Source organism: Ranitomeya variabilis, chromosome 4 (genome assembly GCF_051348905.1).
Source record: "Ranitomeya variabilis isolate aRanVar5 chromosome 4, aRanVar5.hap1, whole genome shotgun sequence".
NCBI classification, from domain to species: Eukaryota; Metazoa; Chordata; class Amphibia; order Anura; family Dendrobatidae; genus Ranitomeya; species Ranitomeya variabilis.
In genome coordinates, this window is record NC_135235.1 from 27,797,460 (window position 1) to 27,818,914 (window position 21,455).

The 21,455-nt window shown below is 46.1% G+C and overlaps 1 protein-coding gene across 1 annotated transcript; it reads left to right on the plus strand.

Annotated features, from left to right (window-relative positions):
- The first annotated feature begins 10,739 nt into the window (after positions 1-10,739).
- LOC143768350 (uncharacterized) lies at positions 10,740-11,759 on the plus strand. Its single transcript, XM_077257035.1, has 2 exons — positions 10,740-11,215; positions 11,365-11,759. Exons 1-2 carry the CDS (start codon positions 10,869-10,871, stop codon positions 11,729-11,731), a joined length of 714 nt encoding a protein of 237 aa, XP_077113150.1. The 5' UTR covers positions 10,740-10,868; the 3' UTR covers positions 11,732-11,759.
- The last annotated feature ends 9,696 nt before the right edge of the window (positions 11,760-21,455 follow it).

Sequence of the window (21,455 nt, forward strand, 5' to 3'; positions counted from 1 at the left end):
CCCCATGCAAGCATCACCCCCCCCCCCCCCCCATGCAAGCATCACCACCCCATTCTCCCCAGGCAGACTCCCACTTACTTGATCTATGACTTTGGAGAATGACCCCCATAATACCCCAAATCTTGCACAAAAATCCTCGAAATCCAGCCATGACATCCACAGCCTCCTCCTGTCTGCTCTGCTCTATGGAGGAAGAGGCAAATCCTGCACAAAACACTCCAAATCCAAATCCTGCACGAAATCCCGCCATGACATCCACAGCTTCCTCGTGTCTGCTCTGTCTGTTCTATGGAGGAAGAGGTGCCGCCCCTTCCAGTCACATGGGCAGAGGTCCTTTAGCCGACTTGGATTTAGCCTCTACCATGTCCTCACCTCCCATCCAGGACAGCACAGCTGGGCATGGGATGCGCCGCTGATCCCCGGACACAGGACAGAGCAGGTACACGGACCCTCCGCCCCCACCCCCTGCACCTTCTCTTTGCACCTGGAAAGTTAACCCATTACACTTTGTCTATAGCCCACCTTAAACAGGATCCCTCCATTTATGCCACAGGAGCTTTCACTGGACCCTCTTCAAGGTACCCCTAATGCACCTACCCTCTATTTACCGTTTTAATCCATCCAGCTCATATTATCTGCAGGACATCTCTATGTACTGCAGCTCACCCTAAACAGGACCCCTCTACCTGTATCGTATCCATAACGTATTCCTTTATATGATTGGGAGTCTCCTGTTTTGGTTCTCTTTATAGCCATACTTATCCCACATACGCTGCCCTTTAGTTACTCAGGACCCCATTAGACTCTATACTATTCTTCAACACTTTACTGGGACTGACACATAATCCCCATCACCAAACATGTCTGGAACACCCTCTTTTTCTCCCATATTCATATTGGACTTATGCTGTCTCATTACATATACACTGTGTAATATTGATATTTTGTTATAATGACAGGTTATGCCTTAAAAGGACCATTGTCTTGCCTTCTAACACTGCCACTCCTATGTCTGTGTATCAAAAGAGTTAAGGTAAACATTATATCTTCCCTAAGCAGTGGTTTACTGTTGTATTAGAATTACCTCTTAACCATAGGCTGACTTCTCGCTGCTCCTCAGAGTATTCCCGTCATTATCTCTGGTTGCTCTGTATATATTGTACATAGTATATTTTATATTTTGGTGTGTGTTTATTAATCTCTTTTGTTCTTATTTGTTTTCTTTATGTATAATGTTATGTCACAAACAGCTACTTATACTGTCTATTTGCTTTCCTAGTAACCCCATGAATAAGACCCGGGAGGGACGAAACGTCGGGTTTTCTATCTACGAACTATCGCAGTGGCAATTGTTGACTTGTTTTTTTTTAATAAATCTGGCATATACCTTTTTGCATCATATCAGTTTCGAGTGTGCAGTACTTTTTCCTCTACTAGGGGCAAAATACTGTGCGGGGGGGCATAATACTGTATGGTGGAGCATTAAATGGGGCAATAATACTGTATGGTGGACTATGTGGTTGGCCATAATACTGTATGGAGGACTGTGAGGTCCCCATAATACTGTCTGGAGGAGCATTATATGGGGCCAATAATATTGTATGGAGGACTATGTGGTTGCCCATAATACTGTATGGCGCACTACGAGGTGCTCGTAATACTGTATGGAGCACTATGTGTTGACCATAATACTGTATGAGAAAAAATGCAAAAGAACCACCCAAATCCAAGGTAAGGCTATAAATAAATATTATAATACTTATATAGTGAAATTAGCTCCACAGGGTGTTTTAAGCAAAAAGAAAGAAGTGGCAACCACTTACAACCAAAAACCAAACCGATCCAAGGATGCACCAGGAAGACCAGACTGGATCATAAGAAGTAATATCTTAATTAATTAATTAATTAATTAATTAATTAGCAGCGATATAAGAATATAAAATCAATAAATTCAACAAAAAATATACAGAAAGTGTGCAAAACAGGACGGCGTATAAAACATAAATGAAAGGAAACCTATAAGCACAATTAATGTAGTCATCACTTATATAGTTGTGCAAGGTAAACAATTCCCAGAATCGGGGTATAATAATTCCCTGAAAATATTTTAAATTAAAAAATTACTGGAAAAACAACTACCGTATATCCTATTAAAAAAACCTCCCATAGTAATGTGCAAATGATGCAAAAAAGTGCTAACATGCAATTAAATTAGGGAACTAGTCCATTTATATATAATATAGTTTTTCCTCGGATACCACACAGTGCCAAACAGAAACAAAGTGCTAAAAGTGAATAATCCAGGGATGATATTTATAATCTAAATATTTATAATCTTTACCTTAGGGCACCACGCCGTCCTGAGTACACGCACACACACGACGCGCGTTTCGGAACTAAATTCCTTCGTCAGGGGGTACGACTATTCCCCCCCATAATACTGTATGGAGGGCTATGTGTTGACCATAATACTGTATGGCAGACTATGAGGTGCCCATAATACTGTATGGAGGGCTATGTGTTGACCATAATACTGTATGGAGGACCATGTGGTGCCCATAGTACCGTATCAAGGACTATGTGGTTGACCATAATACTGTATGGCGCACTGTGTGGTGCCTATATATTGTACTATATCTGTTTTTTTATCTGTGTGTCAGGAATCGTGGCATGTGTTAAAGGGGCCCATGAAAACCTGGAGCCGACCCTGGCGACAACGCACATCAAGATGAATACCGGCTGCTACTGTGACAGGGCGCTCTGCTTTGCGACAGGCCATGTGTTGAAGTCACATAGCAGTTTTGTTAAATGACTCCTGCAGCCTTTGATAGGCTGGCGGCCTTTCAATGTTACTGCTATGTGACGTCAGCGCGCGGCCTGTCACAGAGCAGAACGTCCTGTCACAGCTGCAGTCGGCAGCCATTGCAATGACCACGCCGAATATGAAGCCAAAAGAGGATGCTGGGGAGCGCAAGAAGGTGAGAAGAATCCCCCCTCTGTAGTTGGGCAAGGTAGTGGCCATAGGAACGGACATAGGGGCCCAGGGAGGGAACATTAAATAAAGTAGCCCAGGATGAGGACATTATTACTGGAAGGAGCCCAGGATAGGGACCTTATTAAGGTGGACATTGGGGTCCAAGATGGAGACATTAAATAAAGGGACCAAGGATCTGGCACCTTATTAAATAAAGGGGTGACATAATTACTGTATTGAGGTCAGGATGAGGAACATACATTATTGGTTTATGGTGGCAAGTGGGGGCATAATTGCTGTAGGGGCCAATCAGGGGACATTATTACTGCTGTAATTTATGTTTGATCTTACTGTCTTCCATGGAGAGAACAAAAGGGTCCTGCTACTGAGCAGGGTGGCTCTATGTCTTTTTTTTTCTTCATCTGACAAAGTATAGAAGTCGAGGAAAATAGTGGGGAATGTGCTCTGGAAGCGATCAGCTATAGCTAACTGTTTTATTTTCTGCAGAGACGAGTCTTTGCTGGAAGAAGTAATGGCGGTCTGCACTGGATGAAGAAAAAAGACCTCAACTACAGATGTCACCGGTGAGTCAGTGTGTTGCTTGTACGCTTACACTATATACTGTGTACAGAGCTCCTTTGTATAATGTCACTGGTGATCACTAGTGTTGAGCGATACCGTCCGATACTTGAAAGTATCGGTATCGGAAAGTATCGGCCGATACCGGCAAAGTATCGGATCTAATCCGATACCGATACCCGATACCAATACAAGTCAATGGGACTCAAGTATCGGACGGTATCCCTCATGGTTCCCAGGGTCTGAAGGAGAGGAAACTCTCCTTCAGGCCCTGGGAACCATATTAATGTGTAAAAGAAAGAATTAAAATAAAAAATATTGCTATACTCACCTCTCCGACGCAGCCTGGACCTCACCGAGGGAACCGGCAGCGTTGTTTGCTTAAAATGCGCGCTTTTCCTTCCTCCCGTGACGTCACAGCTTGTGATTGGTCGCGTGCCGCCCATGTGGCCGCGACGCGACCAATCACAGCAAGCCGTGACGTAATTTTCAGGTCCTGAATGCCGAATTCTAGGCATTCAGGATTTTAAAATTACGTTCCGGCTTGTGATTGGTTGCGTCGCGGTCACATGGGCGACGTGACCAATCACAAGCCGTGACGTCACGGGAGGCAGGAAACGCGCGCATTTTAAAATTACGTCCCGGCTTGTGATTGGTTGCGTGCCGCCCATGTGACCGCGATGCGACCAATCACAGCAAGCCGTGACGTAATTTCAGGTCCTGAATGCAGAATTGCGGCGTCTCCACACATGTGCTGGTAAGATTCATTCATACTTATTTATGCTGACCACATTGATTGATTTAGTTGTACATTTGGGTTTCATGTACCTGGGTAGCTAGGACTTGGCTTGTGGGTTGTTGTTTTTTTTGTTTTTTTTCCCCTAAGTCTTTACACTATGCACCTTTATTCTTACCCATGGTCCAGAATCCATTTCCATCACTGTTTACATATTTAGGATTTTTTGGTTCCTAACACTGGGGTATATATTTATACTTATTTATATTTATCTCTGGTAACTATTTTATACTAACCCTTTGTGTACGATCCCTTTTTTCCTATTCATCCCATTGTGGTCTTGCTATGTGTTTATTTATTTATTTTTGTTAATATCTTGCCCCCCTGTTGGTGACGCCTTTTGTTGCTATTTTTGGCTCACTAAGCACTATTGGCTACAATATTTTATTGATTTTTTTTATGTACTAATAAAGTTTTCTATCATTGTTCTTGCATACGTGTCTTTTTGTATGTTTAAATATCTGCTTTCACGTTGAACCTGTTTCCCATTAGTACTAATTTAGATACCACTATAGCACCTTCTGATTAGTGTACTTGACTATAGTATTATAATCCGAGGTATCTTTTTGCTGGAAATATCAATATGATGTGATTATTGCCACTGTCCCCGATGGGGCTCACAATCTAGATTCCATAGCAGTATGTCTTTGTAATTGTGGGAGGAAACCAGAGTACCCAGAGAAAACTCACGCAAACACGGGGAGAACATACAAACTCATTGCAGATGTTGTCCTTGGTGGGATTTGAACCCAGGACCCCAGCGTTGCAAGGCTGCAGTGCTAACCTCTGAACCGTGCTGCCCTAATATGTCATATTATTCGGTCACTATGTGGTGGTAATATGTGATCTGGTTATGATGTGGCGGTATTTGTCCCTTGTATGTTTATTTGGTCACTATGTGGTCTGGTCACGGTGTGGTGGTATTTCTTCCTGTATGTGGTAATATTGGTCTTGGTATAGTGGATTGTGTAGTGTATGGCGGTCATTTGTTCTCTCTGATATTAATTAGGAGAAGATTCTTTATTTCCATGAGAGATTTAATGCTTTGTACACAGCGGCGGAGATGCACTTACAAGGGGTTTCCTGTGGAAAAAAGTAATCACCTCTCCACAGGATAATTGGTGATTGGTGGGGGGGGGGGGTCTGACTGGACCCATTCAGCGAAATGTGGAACTTTTTGTCCCCATTACACTGGAGTGGCATGTCCGACTAGATCACTGATCCATTCATTCACTCTGTGACTGCACTTGTTTTTTTCTGGAAGCCCCAAAGAGAATGAATGGAGCTGCGGTCAGACATCCCACCTGCCGCTGCATTTTAAAATAGTGATAAAAGTGTCCTGTCAGGGATAAAACTTCCCCATTCTTCCAATCGGCGCAGTTTCTAATGGTCGGATCTAAGCGATCACCTATCCTGTGGAGCCCATGGATCAGTGATAACTTGTTTTAATCAAGAACCCCATTAATGTAAACTACCGTAATTATACATCCCAGTTATTGGGGCACACGGTAGATGTGCAGCAGCCGCCGGTGTTTTACAGCTGATGCTCCACTATAATGACAGATATTTGCATATAGCTGTAGGGTGGGCCCCTAGAGTCCATTCCTCTGGTGGGCCCCAGACACCCCAGTCCGACCCTGACTGCATGCGTGAGATCTCCCCAGAGTGGCTCAATGATATTGAGGTCAGGAAACTGAGATGGCCACTCCAGAACCTTTAGTTTGTTCTACTGTAGCCAATGATAGGTCGACTTGGCCTTGTGTTTTGGATCATTGTCATGTTGGAATGACCAAGTACATCCCATGCGCAGCTTCCAGGTTGATGATTGCAAATTTCCTCATAACGTGCTGCATTCATCTTTCCTTCAATTTTGACCAAGTTTCCTGTGCCTTTGTAGCTCACACATCCCCAAAACATCAGCGAGTCACCTCCGTGCTTTACAGTAGGAATGGTGTTCTTTTCATCATAGGCCTTGTTGACCTCTCTCCAAATGTAACGTTTATGGCTGTGGCCAAAAAGTTCAATTTTGGTCTCATCACTCCAAATTACCTTGTTCCAGAAGTTTTGAGGCTTGTCTCTGTGCTGTTTTGCATATTGTAGGAGAGATACTTTGTGGCATTTGTGCAGTAATGGCTCTTTTCTTCAAGTGCCTGCTTATTGTGCATCTTGAAACAGCCACACCACTAGTTTTGAGAAAGTCCAGTATTTCAGCTGATGTTATTTGTGGGTTTTTCTTTGCATCCCAAACAATTTTCCTGGCAGTTCCGGACGACATTTTTGTTGGTCTACCTGACAGTAGTTTTTTTTTTTTTTTTACAGAGCCTCTAATTTTCCATTTGTTAATCACAGTTTGAACGCTGCTGACTGGCATTATCAATTCCTTGGATATCTTTTTGTATCCCTTTCCTGTTTTATACAGTTAAACTACCTTTTCCCGTAGATCTGTTGACAAATCTTTTGCTTTTCCCATGACTCAAAATCCAGAAACCTCAGTGGCTGGATGAAATATGCAAGAGTCTGGATCCCAGAAACTCACTCCGCTTTTATGCACACACACGGATTACAAGCAAACAGGTCACAGGTGAGGATGTTACCTTTAGCAGCCATTCACACCCATTTGTGTCAACTTCTGCGCATGTTATCAGGCCAAAATCACCTTGGTATGTAAATTTTCATCAGGGTCATATGAATGTTTTGGGTTGTCATTATGATTTAAAAAGAGAAAACACAGTAGTGTGACAATAAATGGCTTCACCCAACCACTAACTATGAGTGGAGAAAACGTTTTGGTGTTATCATTCAAAAAGGCCAAAAAGCAAAAATTCTACCGGGGTATGTAAACTTTTACGCACAACTGTAAATACCCAGTTGTATTGTACTTTTCCCTTATGGACATACTGTACATATTCAGACATGGGCATTAATAGGTTTGATGTATTTGCATGCTGCAGTTGTCTTCACTTACAGATGTTTACATACATATTAAGGCCGGTTTCACACGTCAGTGGCTCCGGTACGTGAGGTGACAGTTTCCTCACGTACCGGAGACACAGACACACGTAGACCCATAAAAATCAATGCATCTGTTCAGATGTCATTGATTTTTTGCGGACCGTGTCTCCGTGTGCCAAACACGGAGACATGTCAGTGTTCGTGGGAGCGCACGGATTACACGGACCCAATAGTCAATGGGTCCGTGTAAAACACGGACCTCACACGGACATTCTCCGTCTGGGGTCCGTGTGGCGTGCCGGAGACAGCGCTACAGTAAGCACTGTCCCCCCCACTGGTGCTGAAGCCGCGATTCATATGTTCCCTGTAGCAGCGTTTGCTGCAGAGAAAATATGAATAATAGTGTTTAAAATAAAGATCTATGTGTCCGCCCCCCCACTGTTCTGAAAATACCCGCTCCCTCGTTGGCTGTTGCTCCTTCCTGGTCTGGCCGCGGCTTCCACTGTATGCGATCACGTGGGGCCGATCATTTACAATCATGAATAGTCGGCTCCGCCCCTATGGGAGGTGGAGCCACATATTCATGACTGTAAATGATCGGCCCCACGTGACCGCATACCGGAGAAGATGGGGCCAGACCAGGAAGCAGCGAGGGAGGCGGGTAAGTATTTTCTGAACAGCGGGGGGGGCGCACAGGGGGTGGGGGGGTGGCGCACACATAGATCTTTATTTTAAACACTATTATTCATATTTTCTCTGCAGCAAACGCTGCTGCAGGGAACATATGAATCGCAGCTTCAGCACCAGATGCAGGGGACCAGACGCGTGGGTACCACACGCTCCATGTGGTACCCACTCGCCATACGGGCGGCACACGTGTGCCACCCGTATGGCCTACGTGAGTTCCCAGGCACACGGACACGGATAACTCCGGTACCGATTTATTCCGGTACCGGAATTATCTGGACGTGTGGGACAGCCGTGAAACAGTAATCAAAAAACACCAGTAAGGCTACTTTCACACTAGCGTCGTGCACTGCACGTCGCTATGCGACGTTGCAGCGCACCGATGCTAGCTGTGCAAGCGCCGCACAACGGGGGCAGCGGATGCAGTTTTCCAACGCATCCGCTGCCCCATTGTGAGGTGCGGGGAGGAGGGGGAGGAGTTCCGACCGCGCATGCGTGGTCGGAAATGCTGCAGACGACGCACCAAAAAACGTTACAAGCAACGTTTTTTGGTGGTGGCGCGACGGTTGCGACGTGTGGCAATGCATCGCACTGCGTCGCGAATAAAAGTCTATGGAGAAAAAACGCATCCTGCAAGCACTTTTGCAGGATGCGTTTTTTCTGCAAAACGACGCATAGCAACGTGCAGTGCACGACGCTTGTGTGAAAGTAGCCTAAAGTAACAGGGTTGAGAGCATGCTAATGTCAGGCTCCCCCACTATAATACAGAAATAACTGTACAGTGGAATACTCCAAATACAATAGTCACAGCCACAAAAGAGAGCGGAGTAGCAACAAGCCACAATATGGTTAAAAATTACAAAATGTTATTGTACACTTAGAATAAAAACAAGTCATACAAAATCTATATAAACACAATATAATTAGATGGAGGAAACATGAAGGTAGGTAGGAGGTGGGTGAGAGTTTAAAACATAAATGGACTAGAGAAAGCTGGGTGGAAAAAGGACTACAGATATTCCATATTAGATAGAAGTCAATAGTAAAATGATAGAAAAATACCCATGTAAAATGGCCATAGCAAAATTGTATCACCCATTAGCAAGCTTACCCATGATGAATCCAGACCGAGAAAGCACCCAAAGGGAGACGCTGGAGACGCTATGGGCATCAGAAAATGACACAATTCATTTATTTATTTTTTTTAACAAAGTTTGGAATTTTTTTTCACCTCTTAGATAAAAAAAGAACCTAGACATGTTTGGTGTTGATGAACTCATTATGACCTGGAGAATTCATGCCAGGTTAGGTTTAGCATTTAATGAACCTAGTAAAAAAGCCAAACAAAAAACAAGTGTGGGATTGCACTTTTTTTGCAATTTCACTGCACTTGGAATTATTTTCCAATTTTCTAGTACACGACATGGTAAAATCAATGGTGTTGTTCAAAAGTACAACTTGTTCCGCAAAAAAAAGCCCTCACATGGCCATTTTAACCAAAAAATAAAAAATGTTATGGCTCTGGAAAGAAGGGAGCAGTGTTTATGGGGCTCAGGAGCACAATATATTTAGATTAGTGGAACATTTAATGCTGGGAAATAGCCCTATACAACGGAGGAATAATTATTTTTCTTTGGCACGAGTTTTCTGGCGTCATTAGAAGGAGACATTAATAATTAGTATGTGCTGGCACCTTCAGGTGATGTGGCCCTGTATTAGTTTGCACTGTCGCTTTAACAAACGGACGTTTGCTATATTATAGGGAGAAGTGTGTGTTATGTATACAACGTAACAGGTTTGATTTTCGTCTGGATGTGTATAGCCCTCTCTCCGCTGTTCTCTGTCATGTCATTATTATTCCTGATTGTGAGGCATTTTTAATTGTGTGTGTTTTGTATGTTAATAAAGGTATTTTTCAAAGTTTAACGCTTCATGACTATGTGGAGTCTAATAACTCCATTGTCAGTATGTTTTCATTAAGTTTGGAGTGTTGCTCATCCTTGGTATAAAGGAAATGGGCTGGTGCGTTGTGCTTACCCCCTAAGGAACTTGTCTAGATGTGTGGTGAGAACTTTGTACCCCCAAGTGTTTCACTAAAGTTTCCCGAGTGTGAAAATAAAAAATCCTATTTTTTGCCCACAAAAATGATTTTTAGTCCCCAATTTTTTATTTTCCCAAGGGTAGCAGGAGAAATTGGACCACAAATGTTGTTGTCCAATTTGTCCTGAGTACGCTGGTACCCCATATGTGAGAGAAAACTACCGTTTGGGCGCACATCAGGGCTCGGAAGGGAAGTAGTGACGTTTTGGAATGCAGGTTTTGATGGAATGTTCTGCGGCCATCATGTTCCGTTTGACGAGCCCCTGATGGGCCTAAACAGTGGAAACCCCCACAAGTGACCCCAATTTGGAAACTAGACCCCCAAAGGAACTTGTCTAGATGTGTGGTGAGAACTTTGAACCCCCAAGTGTTTCACTAAAGTTTATAATGCCCGGGTGTGAAAATAAAAAAACCTATTTTTTGCCCACAAAAATGACCTTTTAGTCTACGTTCACATTTGCGGTGTGCGCCGCAGCGTCGTCGCCGCAACGCACAACACAAACAAACGCATGCACAACGCTGCGTTTTGCGCCGCATGCGTTCAACGCATGCAGCGCAAAACGCTGCGTTTTTTTGAAACGCAGTTGCGTTTTTAACAAAACGCAGCGTTTTGCGCCGCATGCGTTTTTTGGGCACTGAGTCATTCTTCTTTCCCCACCCCAAAAAAAAAGTGTCTACACTATAGATAAGGACCACCAATGGCTAGAAGAGGGTTGGTGTTTATGTAATTGTGTATATATACCCTGGCAGAGAGGAATTCCTCCCATTTTGCTGGTATTCATGATGGAGCGTCCCATGGACAGTATCTACATGGATATGGAGATGGAATTTGCCTTGGCTCATGCCTATGCTGTCGCCTGTTTTCATCAAAGGGAAAGGGAAAAACGGAGATGGAGTCGTCGCCGCTTTTGGATACACCCTATCGTGGAAGTCCGGGAGAGCCGTGGAGCATACCATTCCTTGTTTGGCGAACTGAATGACAACCTGGAGAAATATTACGAATATACCAGGATGTCTCAGGACAGCTTCCGCTATCTTCTGCGTCGGGTGGAAGGAGCCATTAGCAGGCAGGACACGCAGCTCCGGAGAGCTATTTCCGCAGAGGAACGGCTGCTGGTGACTCTACGGTACGTAGCTGTTTGAATGACTGACTGTGATATGTTTTTCCTTTTTTTTTTTTTTTTTTATTTTTTTTTTTTTTGGGGGGGTTGGTATGGTCAATGTACTTTTATAAATTACAATGTACTTTAATGTAATTTCTTTATCTTCTTGGCAGTTTTCTGGCTACCGGAGAGACCTTGAGATCACTTCATTTTCAGTTCCGGATTGGAGTCTCCACTCTTTCCGGAATTATTGCTGAGACATGCCGCGCTTTGTGGGATAATCTCCGGGAGGAATTTTTACCCGTCCCTACAAGCGAAATCTGGGAGGCCAACGCACAGAAATTTGAGCAAGTGTGTTCTTTTCCAAACTGTATTGGCGCGGTGGATGGAAAGTACATTCGCATTACCAAGCCTGCGAAAAGTGGATCCCTTTTCTACAACTATAAAAAATACTTTTCCACTGTGCTCATGGCAATTGCCGGTGCGGACTGCCGTTTTCTCGCAGTGGACATTGGTGCGTTTGGCCGTGCAAATGACTAGCGCACATTTAAAGACTCGGATATGGGCCAAAAATTATATGGGAACAATTTTAATTTCCCACAGCCACGACCTCTTCCCCACACCGAAGGCCCTGCGATGCCATTTGTTGTGGTTGGGGATGAGGCATTCCAAATGTCTGCCAACCTATTGAAGCCCTACTCCAGTCGGGGCTTGGACCACACCAAAAGGGTTTTCAATTACAGACTGTCCAGGGCCAGAAGGACTGTGGAGTGCGCCTTTGGCATCCTTGTCTCCAAATGGCGGATATTAGGATCCGCCATTAATCTGAAAACTGAGACAGTGGATGAGGTGGTGAAGGCGTGTGTGGTTCTCCACAATTATATTATGGCCAAAGAGAGACTGAACGTGGAACTCGATGAACCCATAGCCAACCCATTGCCCGATTACCATGATCATCCTCTGAGGACAAGTGTTGAAATTGCGCAGATGAGGGATCGTTTTGCAGCCTATTTTGTGTCAGATGTTGGCCGTGTGTCATGGCAAGATCAAATGGTGTAGTGTTAATGTTACTGTTGGACTGTATTCTGGATTTAACTACACCAATAAATACCTCTACTGTGGCTGTGCTAAAAATATAATATGATAATAAACTAATTCTACAGTAAATGTGCAATAAATCAGTTTAGGTTGGTTTGGTTATGTCAAATTTGGCATCTACCTATAGTTCACAAATGTAATGTGCCTTATCTAAAAAATTGTAACCCTTTCTTTTTAAAATGTTGTTTAATAAAAAAAGTTTTCTAAGTTTTCTACCCTGCTTCAAAGAACAAATTTATGCCATACCATATAACATATTTATTTGTTTGTCAGATCGCCGTGTATCGTCGTGTTTGACAGCAAAAGCAACGATACCAGCGATGTTTTACAATGGTAACCAGGGTAAACATCGGGTTACTAAGCGCAGGGCGGCGCTTATTAACCTGATATTTACCCTGGTTAACAGTGTTAAATGTAAAATAAAAAAAAAAAAATCATCTTCGCGTCCCCGGGCGTCCGCTTCCTGCACTGACTGCCGGCCGTAAAGTGAATGCACAGCACAGCGGTGATGTGACCGATCTTAGGGCCGTCACTCAGTCAGTGCAGGGAAGCGGACGCCGGGGGACGCGATTCTGAGTATATCTACTTTTTTTTTTTTTTTTACATTTAACACTGGTAACCAGGGTAAACATCGGAAGCGCTGCCCTGCGCTTAGCAACCCGATGTTTACCCTGGTTACCCGGGGACCTCGGCATCATTGGTCGCTGGAGAGCTGTCACACAGACAGCTCTCCAGCGACCAAATAGCGATGCTGCAGTGATCTGCACCATTGTCTGTTTCGCTGCAGCATTGTTAAGTGTGAAGGTACCTTTACGGTATGTGTCCACGTTCAGGATTGCATCCGGATTTTGTCAGGATTTTCCATCAGTATTTGTAAGCCAAAACCAGGAGTGGAACAATCAGAGGAAAAGTATAATAGAAACATATGAACCACTTCTGTATTTATCACCCACTCCTGGTTTTGGCTTAGTACTGATGGAAAAGCCTGATGCAATCCTGAGCGTGGACACATACCCTCAGTGTTTGAAAACACCTCATACAGCAATGAGAGACACCCAAAAAAAGGTAAAATAAAAATTGTAAAAATACTTTCTGACATTGCATATATGAGGTGTTTGAAGCACAAAATATGGGTAGAGGGTGCACGGCGTGAATTGCCGAGAAGTATCCTTGAAAATAAGAACAAATATTGTTGGTTTAACAAGAACAATTTTTATTTGGGGGAAACAGAAAAAAAAGGGAAATTAGGGGGTATCAACATCAGCCACCATGGGGGAGTGGTAAGGTTGGGAATGGGGAGAGGAAGAGGAGGAAGATGTGCTAGAGTCCAATAGACTTGATGGTAAGTCCAAGCCCCCCTCAGGGTACACTGGTGATGAAACCGCCACCTCTGTAGGGGAGGGAGGAGGCAAAACCAGTCTTGCCCTGGTTCTTGAATGGCCCTGGCTGCTCCTGCTGCGGCTAGACTCCTGCCGCAAAGTTGGTGTCTGGATTGGAGCAGCCAGAGCCGAAGTGTGAGTCCTCCTCCTTTTCCTGGTGTGATCTCCCGCGGCAGCTCCCACTGCATGATGACGGCTACGGGAGGATGAGGCCCTGGCAGGGGCAGGAGCAGGAGTCGGCGGCACAACACTATGGTGCCTTTTGTGGCGTCGCTCGGCACGTGGACCTCGGTGGGGTGGCTGGAGTGGCTCTGCAGCAGGAGTCGGAGTCATGCTAGCCAGCGACGGCACTACGGGCATTGTCGCTGACTGCACGACCCGAGCCTGCTGCAGAGCCCTCACGTAGGAAGTGTTGCAGTCCTGCATCACCGAAATCTGGAGTTCCGGCGTAAGGTGTTTCACCATGCCCTTAGCCATGGTACTAAAAAAATGTTTGGCCGGACTCGAGAGCTCGGATTCCAGAGTTTCAAGGCGCCGCTCGATACTGGACAGACGACTGTCCATTTTATCGCTCAACGCCTTGAAACAGTTCTGGAAAACCGTGCTCAAATGCAAAAATTCGGGCATGGCTGGCCTGTCCGAGGCACGCTGGCGCTGTCGGGAATTCCCGAACGAAGGTGCGCCAGAGGCCTCGGGCAGGGGAACACCTGATGGTCCGGCTGCCGGTTCTCCAGATGGTGGTGCAAGCCTGCTGTCGCTGTGGGAGGGCTGTGACGGGTCAGATGGCGATTCATGAAGGACCGCTCCAGCGGGGCAAGCTCTCTCGAGGGTGCTGCTGTGTGTCCTGTGAAAAGATAAGGAAAAAATTAGTCTTCAAGTACTAACCTATCACATACGCCAACTCCTGTAATAAAATTAACATTACATATGACAACAATACATTACAATCCCCTGTCTCTCAGTCTGTGTGGCCTATAATAAATTGCAGATTGTTATCGCCAGCTGACCGTTATGGCTGACGATAACAATCATGGACATACCTACGGAAGAAAATGACTGTTCATTCCCGCTGCCAAAGCCTTTTTACCGCATACCTCTGTCATTGTTCAAAAAAATTTTTTGACAAAATATCTTTCTTAACCCTGCCTATGCCGCAAAAATAGTATAAAATTTAAAGTCAAGATAAAAATCTTTAAAAAAAAAACAAAAATTACACACAGTGACTTTGCAGATCTGATCACAGGAACGGCAATGACGTTAGGATCATGTGATCGAGACGTCATCATTATTCCTGAAATCAGAACTACCCTGACTCAGAATGTAACCTGTCATGGACTACAAGGACTCACGCTTAACGAAAAAAATTACTAATGGGCTATATACCATTCCACTTGGGAAAAAGTTACGTGGATGGCCAATATGCTACGCTGACTACATGGATGGCCAATACACTATGTGCCTGGGAAATATACTATGTTGATACGTGGCTAGAACGTGTACTATGTGGCTGCAATATAGTGGCCTGGCAATATAGTATGTGTATGCGCAATGTACGTGGCTGGGCAATATGCTATGTGTCTGGGCAATGTACAATGTGGCTGTGCAATATGGTATGTGTACAAAATACTTACTGTCGGCGGCCAAGGACCGGTCTTAGGAACTGTAGTGCCCTGTGGTACTTGTAGGGCACCGACTTGGCCGCAGCAGCACCACTACGAGATTGCTTCTCCTCATTCCGGAGCCCCTTATTGAAACGGTCCTTCATGGATCGCCATCTGGTCCGCAACTTTTTAACTGTGAATGTAAAGAAAAAAAAAAGGTTACATATTTAGCATTTTAAAAGGATAAAACAACCTTGTGTGATGCAAAGTTTAGGCGTTGATCGCATCACACACGGTTGTGTTTATCCTGGCAAGATGGGTCATAGCAGCGTATCAGCGATACTCACGAAAGTTGCCTTTGTCCTTCGCTGAGGCACTGTCAAAGCCATCCCACAGCGACTTTGCCACCTCAACCCACAAACGCCTCAACACCACCTGGTCCATGTGCCGGGGGTCACGGCTGTCCCACAACGGGCCACGCTCCTGGATGCTGGAGATCAGGAGCTCCACATCGATCCCACAATCTCCTTGGTCCCGTTGTGAAACCTAGAAAAATTAGAAAACATTAAGGTTAGAGATATGCAAATATTAACAACCACCAGCACCTATCATGATATGTACCTTTGCCCTATCCTGTCTTTGCCATTTTATGTATGTATATTTATGTTTTCTACTCCTGTATTTTGGAATGTTTTTGTGCAGGGAGTTCTACTTTGTTACCTTCCCCCAATACTTGCTGCCCTTAAAAGCTATAATGTAATTAAGCTTAGTAAACATCCCTAGTGAAAGCATGATGCACCTCAAATGTAATGTTCCTCACAGCAGGATGCTACTCAAATAAAAAAAAAAAATACTCACTCGCCGGCCTGACGCCACATCTTGGCCCCGAGCTCTCTGCTCCCGCTGACTGCCTTCCCCCTCACTTGAAGAAGCCTGTAAAAATTGTATACAAAAATTATTTTCAAAGCTACAAATGGCAGCGAATAGTAAGCAACTGGACATAATTACTCACCGCACTCCCCCGCGCCGATTGGCCAGATGCTGAACTTGGCATTCTTGCAAGTTTGTTCTGCAATGAAAAAATGAGCCAAAAATCACATCCAAAGCACAATGCCACATACAATAAAATAGGCCCAAAAAATTCAAACGACCACAATTGACTGTTGACTGATAGGACAATGCAAACTCAACAAGCGACACCACAACGCCATACATTGCAAGAGAAGACAATAGAAGAAACAGTACAAGAATAGACCCAAACAAAATTAAGCAAAAATAGACACCTATGTCCAAATTTAAAAATATAAAAAATTTCACAAAAAACCTTAGAGGAAAAAAAAAAGGCCCAATGAAATAGCAAACTCATGCATGCCATACTTTACAATTACAACAAGACATTATCCAAAACAACAACATCTGGTGACATCTAACCCCAGAAATACATCAGAAAAAGGCGATAAATACCATTCTAGATAATAAGCAATAAACATTACGGGACAACTGCTGTTACAAAATACAGCAACCCAAAAGATAAACCATAGTCAAATAGCAAAAAAACCACATGAAATTAAAAAAAAAGGGCCCCACCAAAAAAAAAAAGAATTAATCCATTATACTACACACTTGGCAATGCAAACAGTCAAGAAAGGAGATATATGCCATACGGAAAACGATGTAAAACCATCAGAGATTAAAAAAAAAAAAAAAAAAAGGAAAAAGACAATTGAACATATAATGGCATATAGCCGCACGGAACAATACAATACAAATGAAACATCATAAATGTAGCCCCCCCACCAGCAAGAAAAGACACTCAAGGAAAGAAAAAAAAATGCAAACAGCATAATAATACACAGCAAGACATGAGCCAAGAAAACGCCATACGGTTACCCCCAGCAATAGAAACCAGAAAAAAAAATGCACCAGAAATTTTACAATAAAAAATCAGCCAAAAAAAAGACATTGAACAACCGCATGACACCAGAACAATCCAAAACCAATCCAAAACCAAGCAAGGCCGAAGACAAGAAACGCCAGCATAAAGTACATCAAAAACACAATTTTTCAAAAATAACCCACAGTGCCATAACCGTACAATAGCACAGACCAAATTTTGCACAAATTTAATCAAAATCAAGAAATAAAACCCAGAATAAAAAATATGCAAAGAGAAATATATACTTACAGGTTTGGAAAGCAGATTCTCCTCTCAGTCTTTTCTGTGTTGAATAGCCTTGTGAAATACAATGCCAAACCCCCTTTTTTTATATATATAGTGGTTTTTTTTAGTGTGTAGACAAAGTCTAGACAATGTGTTGCATTTTTAATTGGAAAACGCATGCGCCGTACAACGCAACAAGACGCAAGTACCTGCGTCGTCTGCGTTGTTAATACAAGTCAATGGGGAAAAGGGCGCATCGGCAACGCAAGCACGACGCAAACACGACGCAAGCGATTTTTAAAAGGTCGGCGCCGCCCGAAAAATGCAACATGTTGCGTTTGCTGCGCCCTGACAGGTGCGCCCTAACGCCGCATGCGGCGTAAAACGCAACACAACGCATGACAACGCATGTACATGCGGCCCCATGCGGCGCCAATGTTAAAGATAGGGCCGCACGACGCATGCGTTTTCTTGCGGCGACGACGTTGCGGCGCACACCGCAAATGTGAACGTAGCCTTAGTCCCCAATTTTTTATTTTCCCAAGGGTAACAGGAGAAATTGGACCGCAAATGTTGTTGTACAATTTGTCCTGAGGACGCTGGTACCCCATAAGTGGGAAAAAACTGTTTGGGCGCGCGTCGGGGCTCGAAAGGGAAGTACTGACGTTTTGGAATGCTGACTTTGATGGAATCATCTGCGGGCGTCATGTTCTGTTTGCAGAGCCCCTGATGTGCCTAAACAGGAAAAAAACCCACAAGTGACAACATTTTGGAAAGTAGACCCCCAAAGGACTTACGTAGATGTGCCTCCTTTGGAATTAATCTGTTTCCTGTAAAGTAAATTAGTAGTGCATGGAGGTGTGGTACAATTTAAAGCAATCCTTCATACGCAGGCCAGGTTTTTCGGGGCAGGTGTCGCATTGATAGATGGTGTCCTCGCGTATTCCTCTTTTGTAGCACACTCGGCACCTTTTTTGAGGCTTACCTTTTTTTCCAGTTGGCGGGACCACCCTAGGAAAATGCTGAACTGGTACGATACGTGCACCTTCAGTTCCAGAAGTACTGGGGCCGGCTCCTTCCCTCGTGCCAAACATCAGGACCTTAACCACTACCTCCTAGAAATAAAACAAAAAACCCCTAAAGGAATGGACCTTATTGTAAATATCAGACAAAATATATAATACTAGATGGCAGCCCGATTCTAAAGAATCGGGAGTCTAGAATCCATATATACTTTATTTATTCAAATGTAAGAATAATACAATTAATAAATAATAGTAAGAAAGAACAAAAAATGGCTGCACTCACCAGCTCTTGACAATTCTTGACAGTACGGCACATTTCTGATTGGTCGCTCGCGGCAGGCGGCAACCAATCAGAAAAGTGCCGCGCACCACGAAGGCATATATCTTTGTCCACCCTGAGCGGGTGTAGGACGCTGGTGACGTCACTTATCTCCGGACATTATCTCCGGACAAAGCCACGGAAGTTGGCACAAATTGCCGGAAGTAGTATTCTAGGCAATTATATATTAGATTTTAATGTTATCAGTGTTTACCTTTGAACGTTTATATTGTATTGTCCTGTCACCAGCCATGTGTACGATTATCGGCCGAAAGCCTCTCTGGAACCAATAATCACCCCATGTAAAGGTATCTTTATAAGTTAAAGATTCAGAATACTATGACTTTTATCATATCCTGAACAGTCAAGTTTTTTATGAACCGTTAAGGTTTTCTGGTTGAAGTAAAAAAAACTCTGAGTGTTTACAGTTTGAAACCATAAAATGTTGAAAAATTATGCCATTCTTGAGTATATCACTCAATGGTGCTCATAAACGTGTCAAATTTGATCTATAATATACTTTAATATACGTTACTTTAATCTTTAATATACTTAAGAACAGGGCCCCAGACATCACACAGGGGGTCTGAAACACCGCACAGTGGTCCAAAATATCGCTGTGCTCTGCCTGGGGCCCAATATGCTGCCTGGGGCCCCTGTGCTCTGCCTGGGGCCCCATGTTCTGCCTGGGGCCCCTGTGCTCTGCCTGGGGCCACTGTGCTCTGCCTGGGGCCCCATATGCTGCCTGGGGCCCCTGTGCTCTGCCTGGGGCCACATAGGCTGCCTGGGGCCCCTGTGCTCTACCTGGGACCACTGTGCTCTGCCTGGGGCCCCATATGCTGCCTGGGGCCCCTGTGCTCTGCCTGGGGCCCCTGTGCTCTGCCTGGGGCCCCATGTTCTGCCTGGGGCCACTGTGCTCTGCCTGGGGCCCCATAGGCTGCCTGGGGTCCCTGTGCTCTGCCTGGGACCACTGTGCTCTGCCTGGGGCCCCATATGCTGCCTGGGGCCCCTGTGCTCTGCCTGGGGCCACTGTGCTCTGCCTGGGGCCCCATATGCTGCCTGGGGCCCCTGTGCTCTGCCTGGGGCCCCATATTCTGCCTGGGGCCCCTGTGCTCTGCCTGGGGCCCCATGTTCTGCCTGGGGCCCCTGTGCTCTGCCTGGGGCCACTGTGCTCTGCCTGGGGCCCCATGTTCTGCCTGGGGCCACTGTGCTCTGCCTGGGGCCCCATAAGCTGCCTGGGGCCCCTGTGCTCTGCCTGGGACCACTGTGCTCTGCCTGGGGCCCCATATGCTGCCTGGGGCCCCTGTGCTCTGCCTGGGGCCACTGTGCTCTGCCTGGGGCCCCTGTGCTCTGCCTGGGGCCACTGTGCTCTGCCTGGGGCCCCATATGCTGCCTGGGGCCCCTGTGCTCTGCCTGGGGCCCCATAGGCTGCCTGGGGCCCCTGTGCTCTACCTGGGACCACTGTGCTCTGCCTGGGGCCCCATATGCTGCCTGGGGCCCCTGTGCTCTGCCTGGGGCCCCTGTGCTCTGCCTGGGGCCCCATGTTCTGCCTGGGGCCACTGTGCTCTGCCTGGGGCCCCATAGGCTGCCTGGGGTCCCTGTGCTCTGCCTGGGACCACTGTGCTCTGCCTGGGGCCCCATATGCTGCCTGGGGCCCCTGTGCTCTGCCTGGGGCCACTGTGCTCTGCCTGGGGCCCCATATGCTGCCTGGGGCCCCTGTGCTCTGCCTGGGGCCCCATATGCTGCCTGGGGCCCCTGTGCTCTGCCTGGGGCCCCTGTGCTCTGCCTGGGGCCCCATGTTCTGCCTGGGGCCCCTGTGCTCTGCCTGGGGCCACTGTGCTCTGCCTGGGGCCCCATGTTCTGCCTGGGGCCACTGTGCTCTGCCTGGGGCCCCATAAGCTGCCTGGGGCCCCTGTGCTCTGCCTGGGACCACTGTGCTCTGCCTGGGGCCCCATATGCTGCCTGGGGCCCCTGTGCTCTGCCTGGGGCCACTGTGCTCTGCCTGGGGCCCCATATGCTGCCTGGGGCCACTGTGCTCTGCCTGGGGCCCCATATGCTGCCTGGGGCCCCTGTGCTCTGCCTGGGGCCACATATGCTGCCTGGGGCCCCTGTGCTCTGCCTGAGGCCCCTGTGCTCTGCCTGGGGCCCCATATGCTGCCGGGGCCCCTGTGCTCTGCCTGGGGCCCCTGTGCTCTGCCTGGGGCCACTGTGCTCTGCCTGGGGCCCCATAGGCTGCCTGGGGCCCCTGTGCTCTGCCTGGGACCACTGTGCTCTGCCTGGGGCCCCATATGCTGCCTCGGGCCCCTGTGCTCTGCCTGGGGCCACTGTGCTCTGCCTGGGGCCCCATATGCTGCCTAGGGCCCTTGTGCTCTGCCTGGGTGTAGGACACTGGTGACGTCACTTATCTCCGGACATTAGCTCCGGACATTAGCTACGGACATTAGCTACGGACATTAGCTACGGACATTAGCTACGGACATTATCTCCGGACATTAGCTCCGGACAAAGATGGGCTGAAGGAAATACATGGTGCTTGAACAGCGCTACCAGCTTTACAGCAGCACTTTTCACACACGGGACTGGGGGGCGCGCTTACTTTTGCACCCGGGGCCGGGGGCGCGCTTACTTTTGCACCCGGGGGCGCACTTACTTTTGCACCCGGGGGCGCACTTACTTTTGCA

Coding starts and splice junctions, on each gene's coding strand:
- LOC143768350 (XM_077257035.1), top strand. CDS start 10,869: ATGATGGAGCGTCCCATGGACAGTATCTACATGGATATGGAGATGGAA. Junction 11,216..11,364: donor CGGCTGCTGGTGACTCTACG/GTACGTAGCTGT, acceptor TCTTCTTGGCAG/TTTTCTGGCTACCGGAGAGA.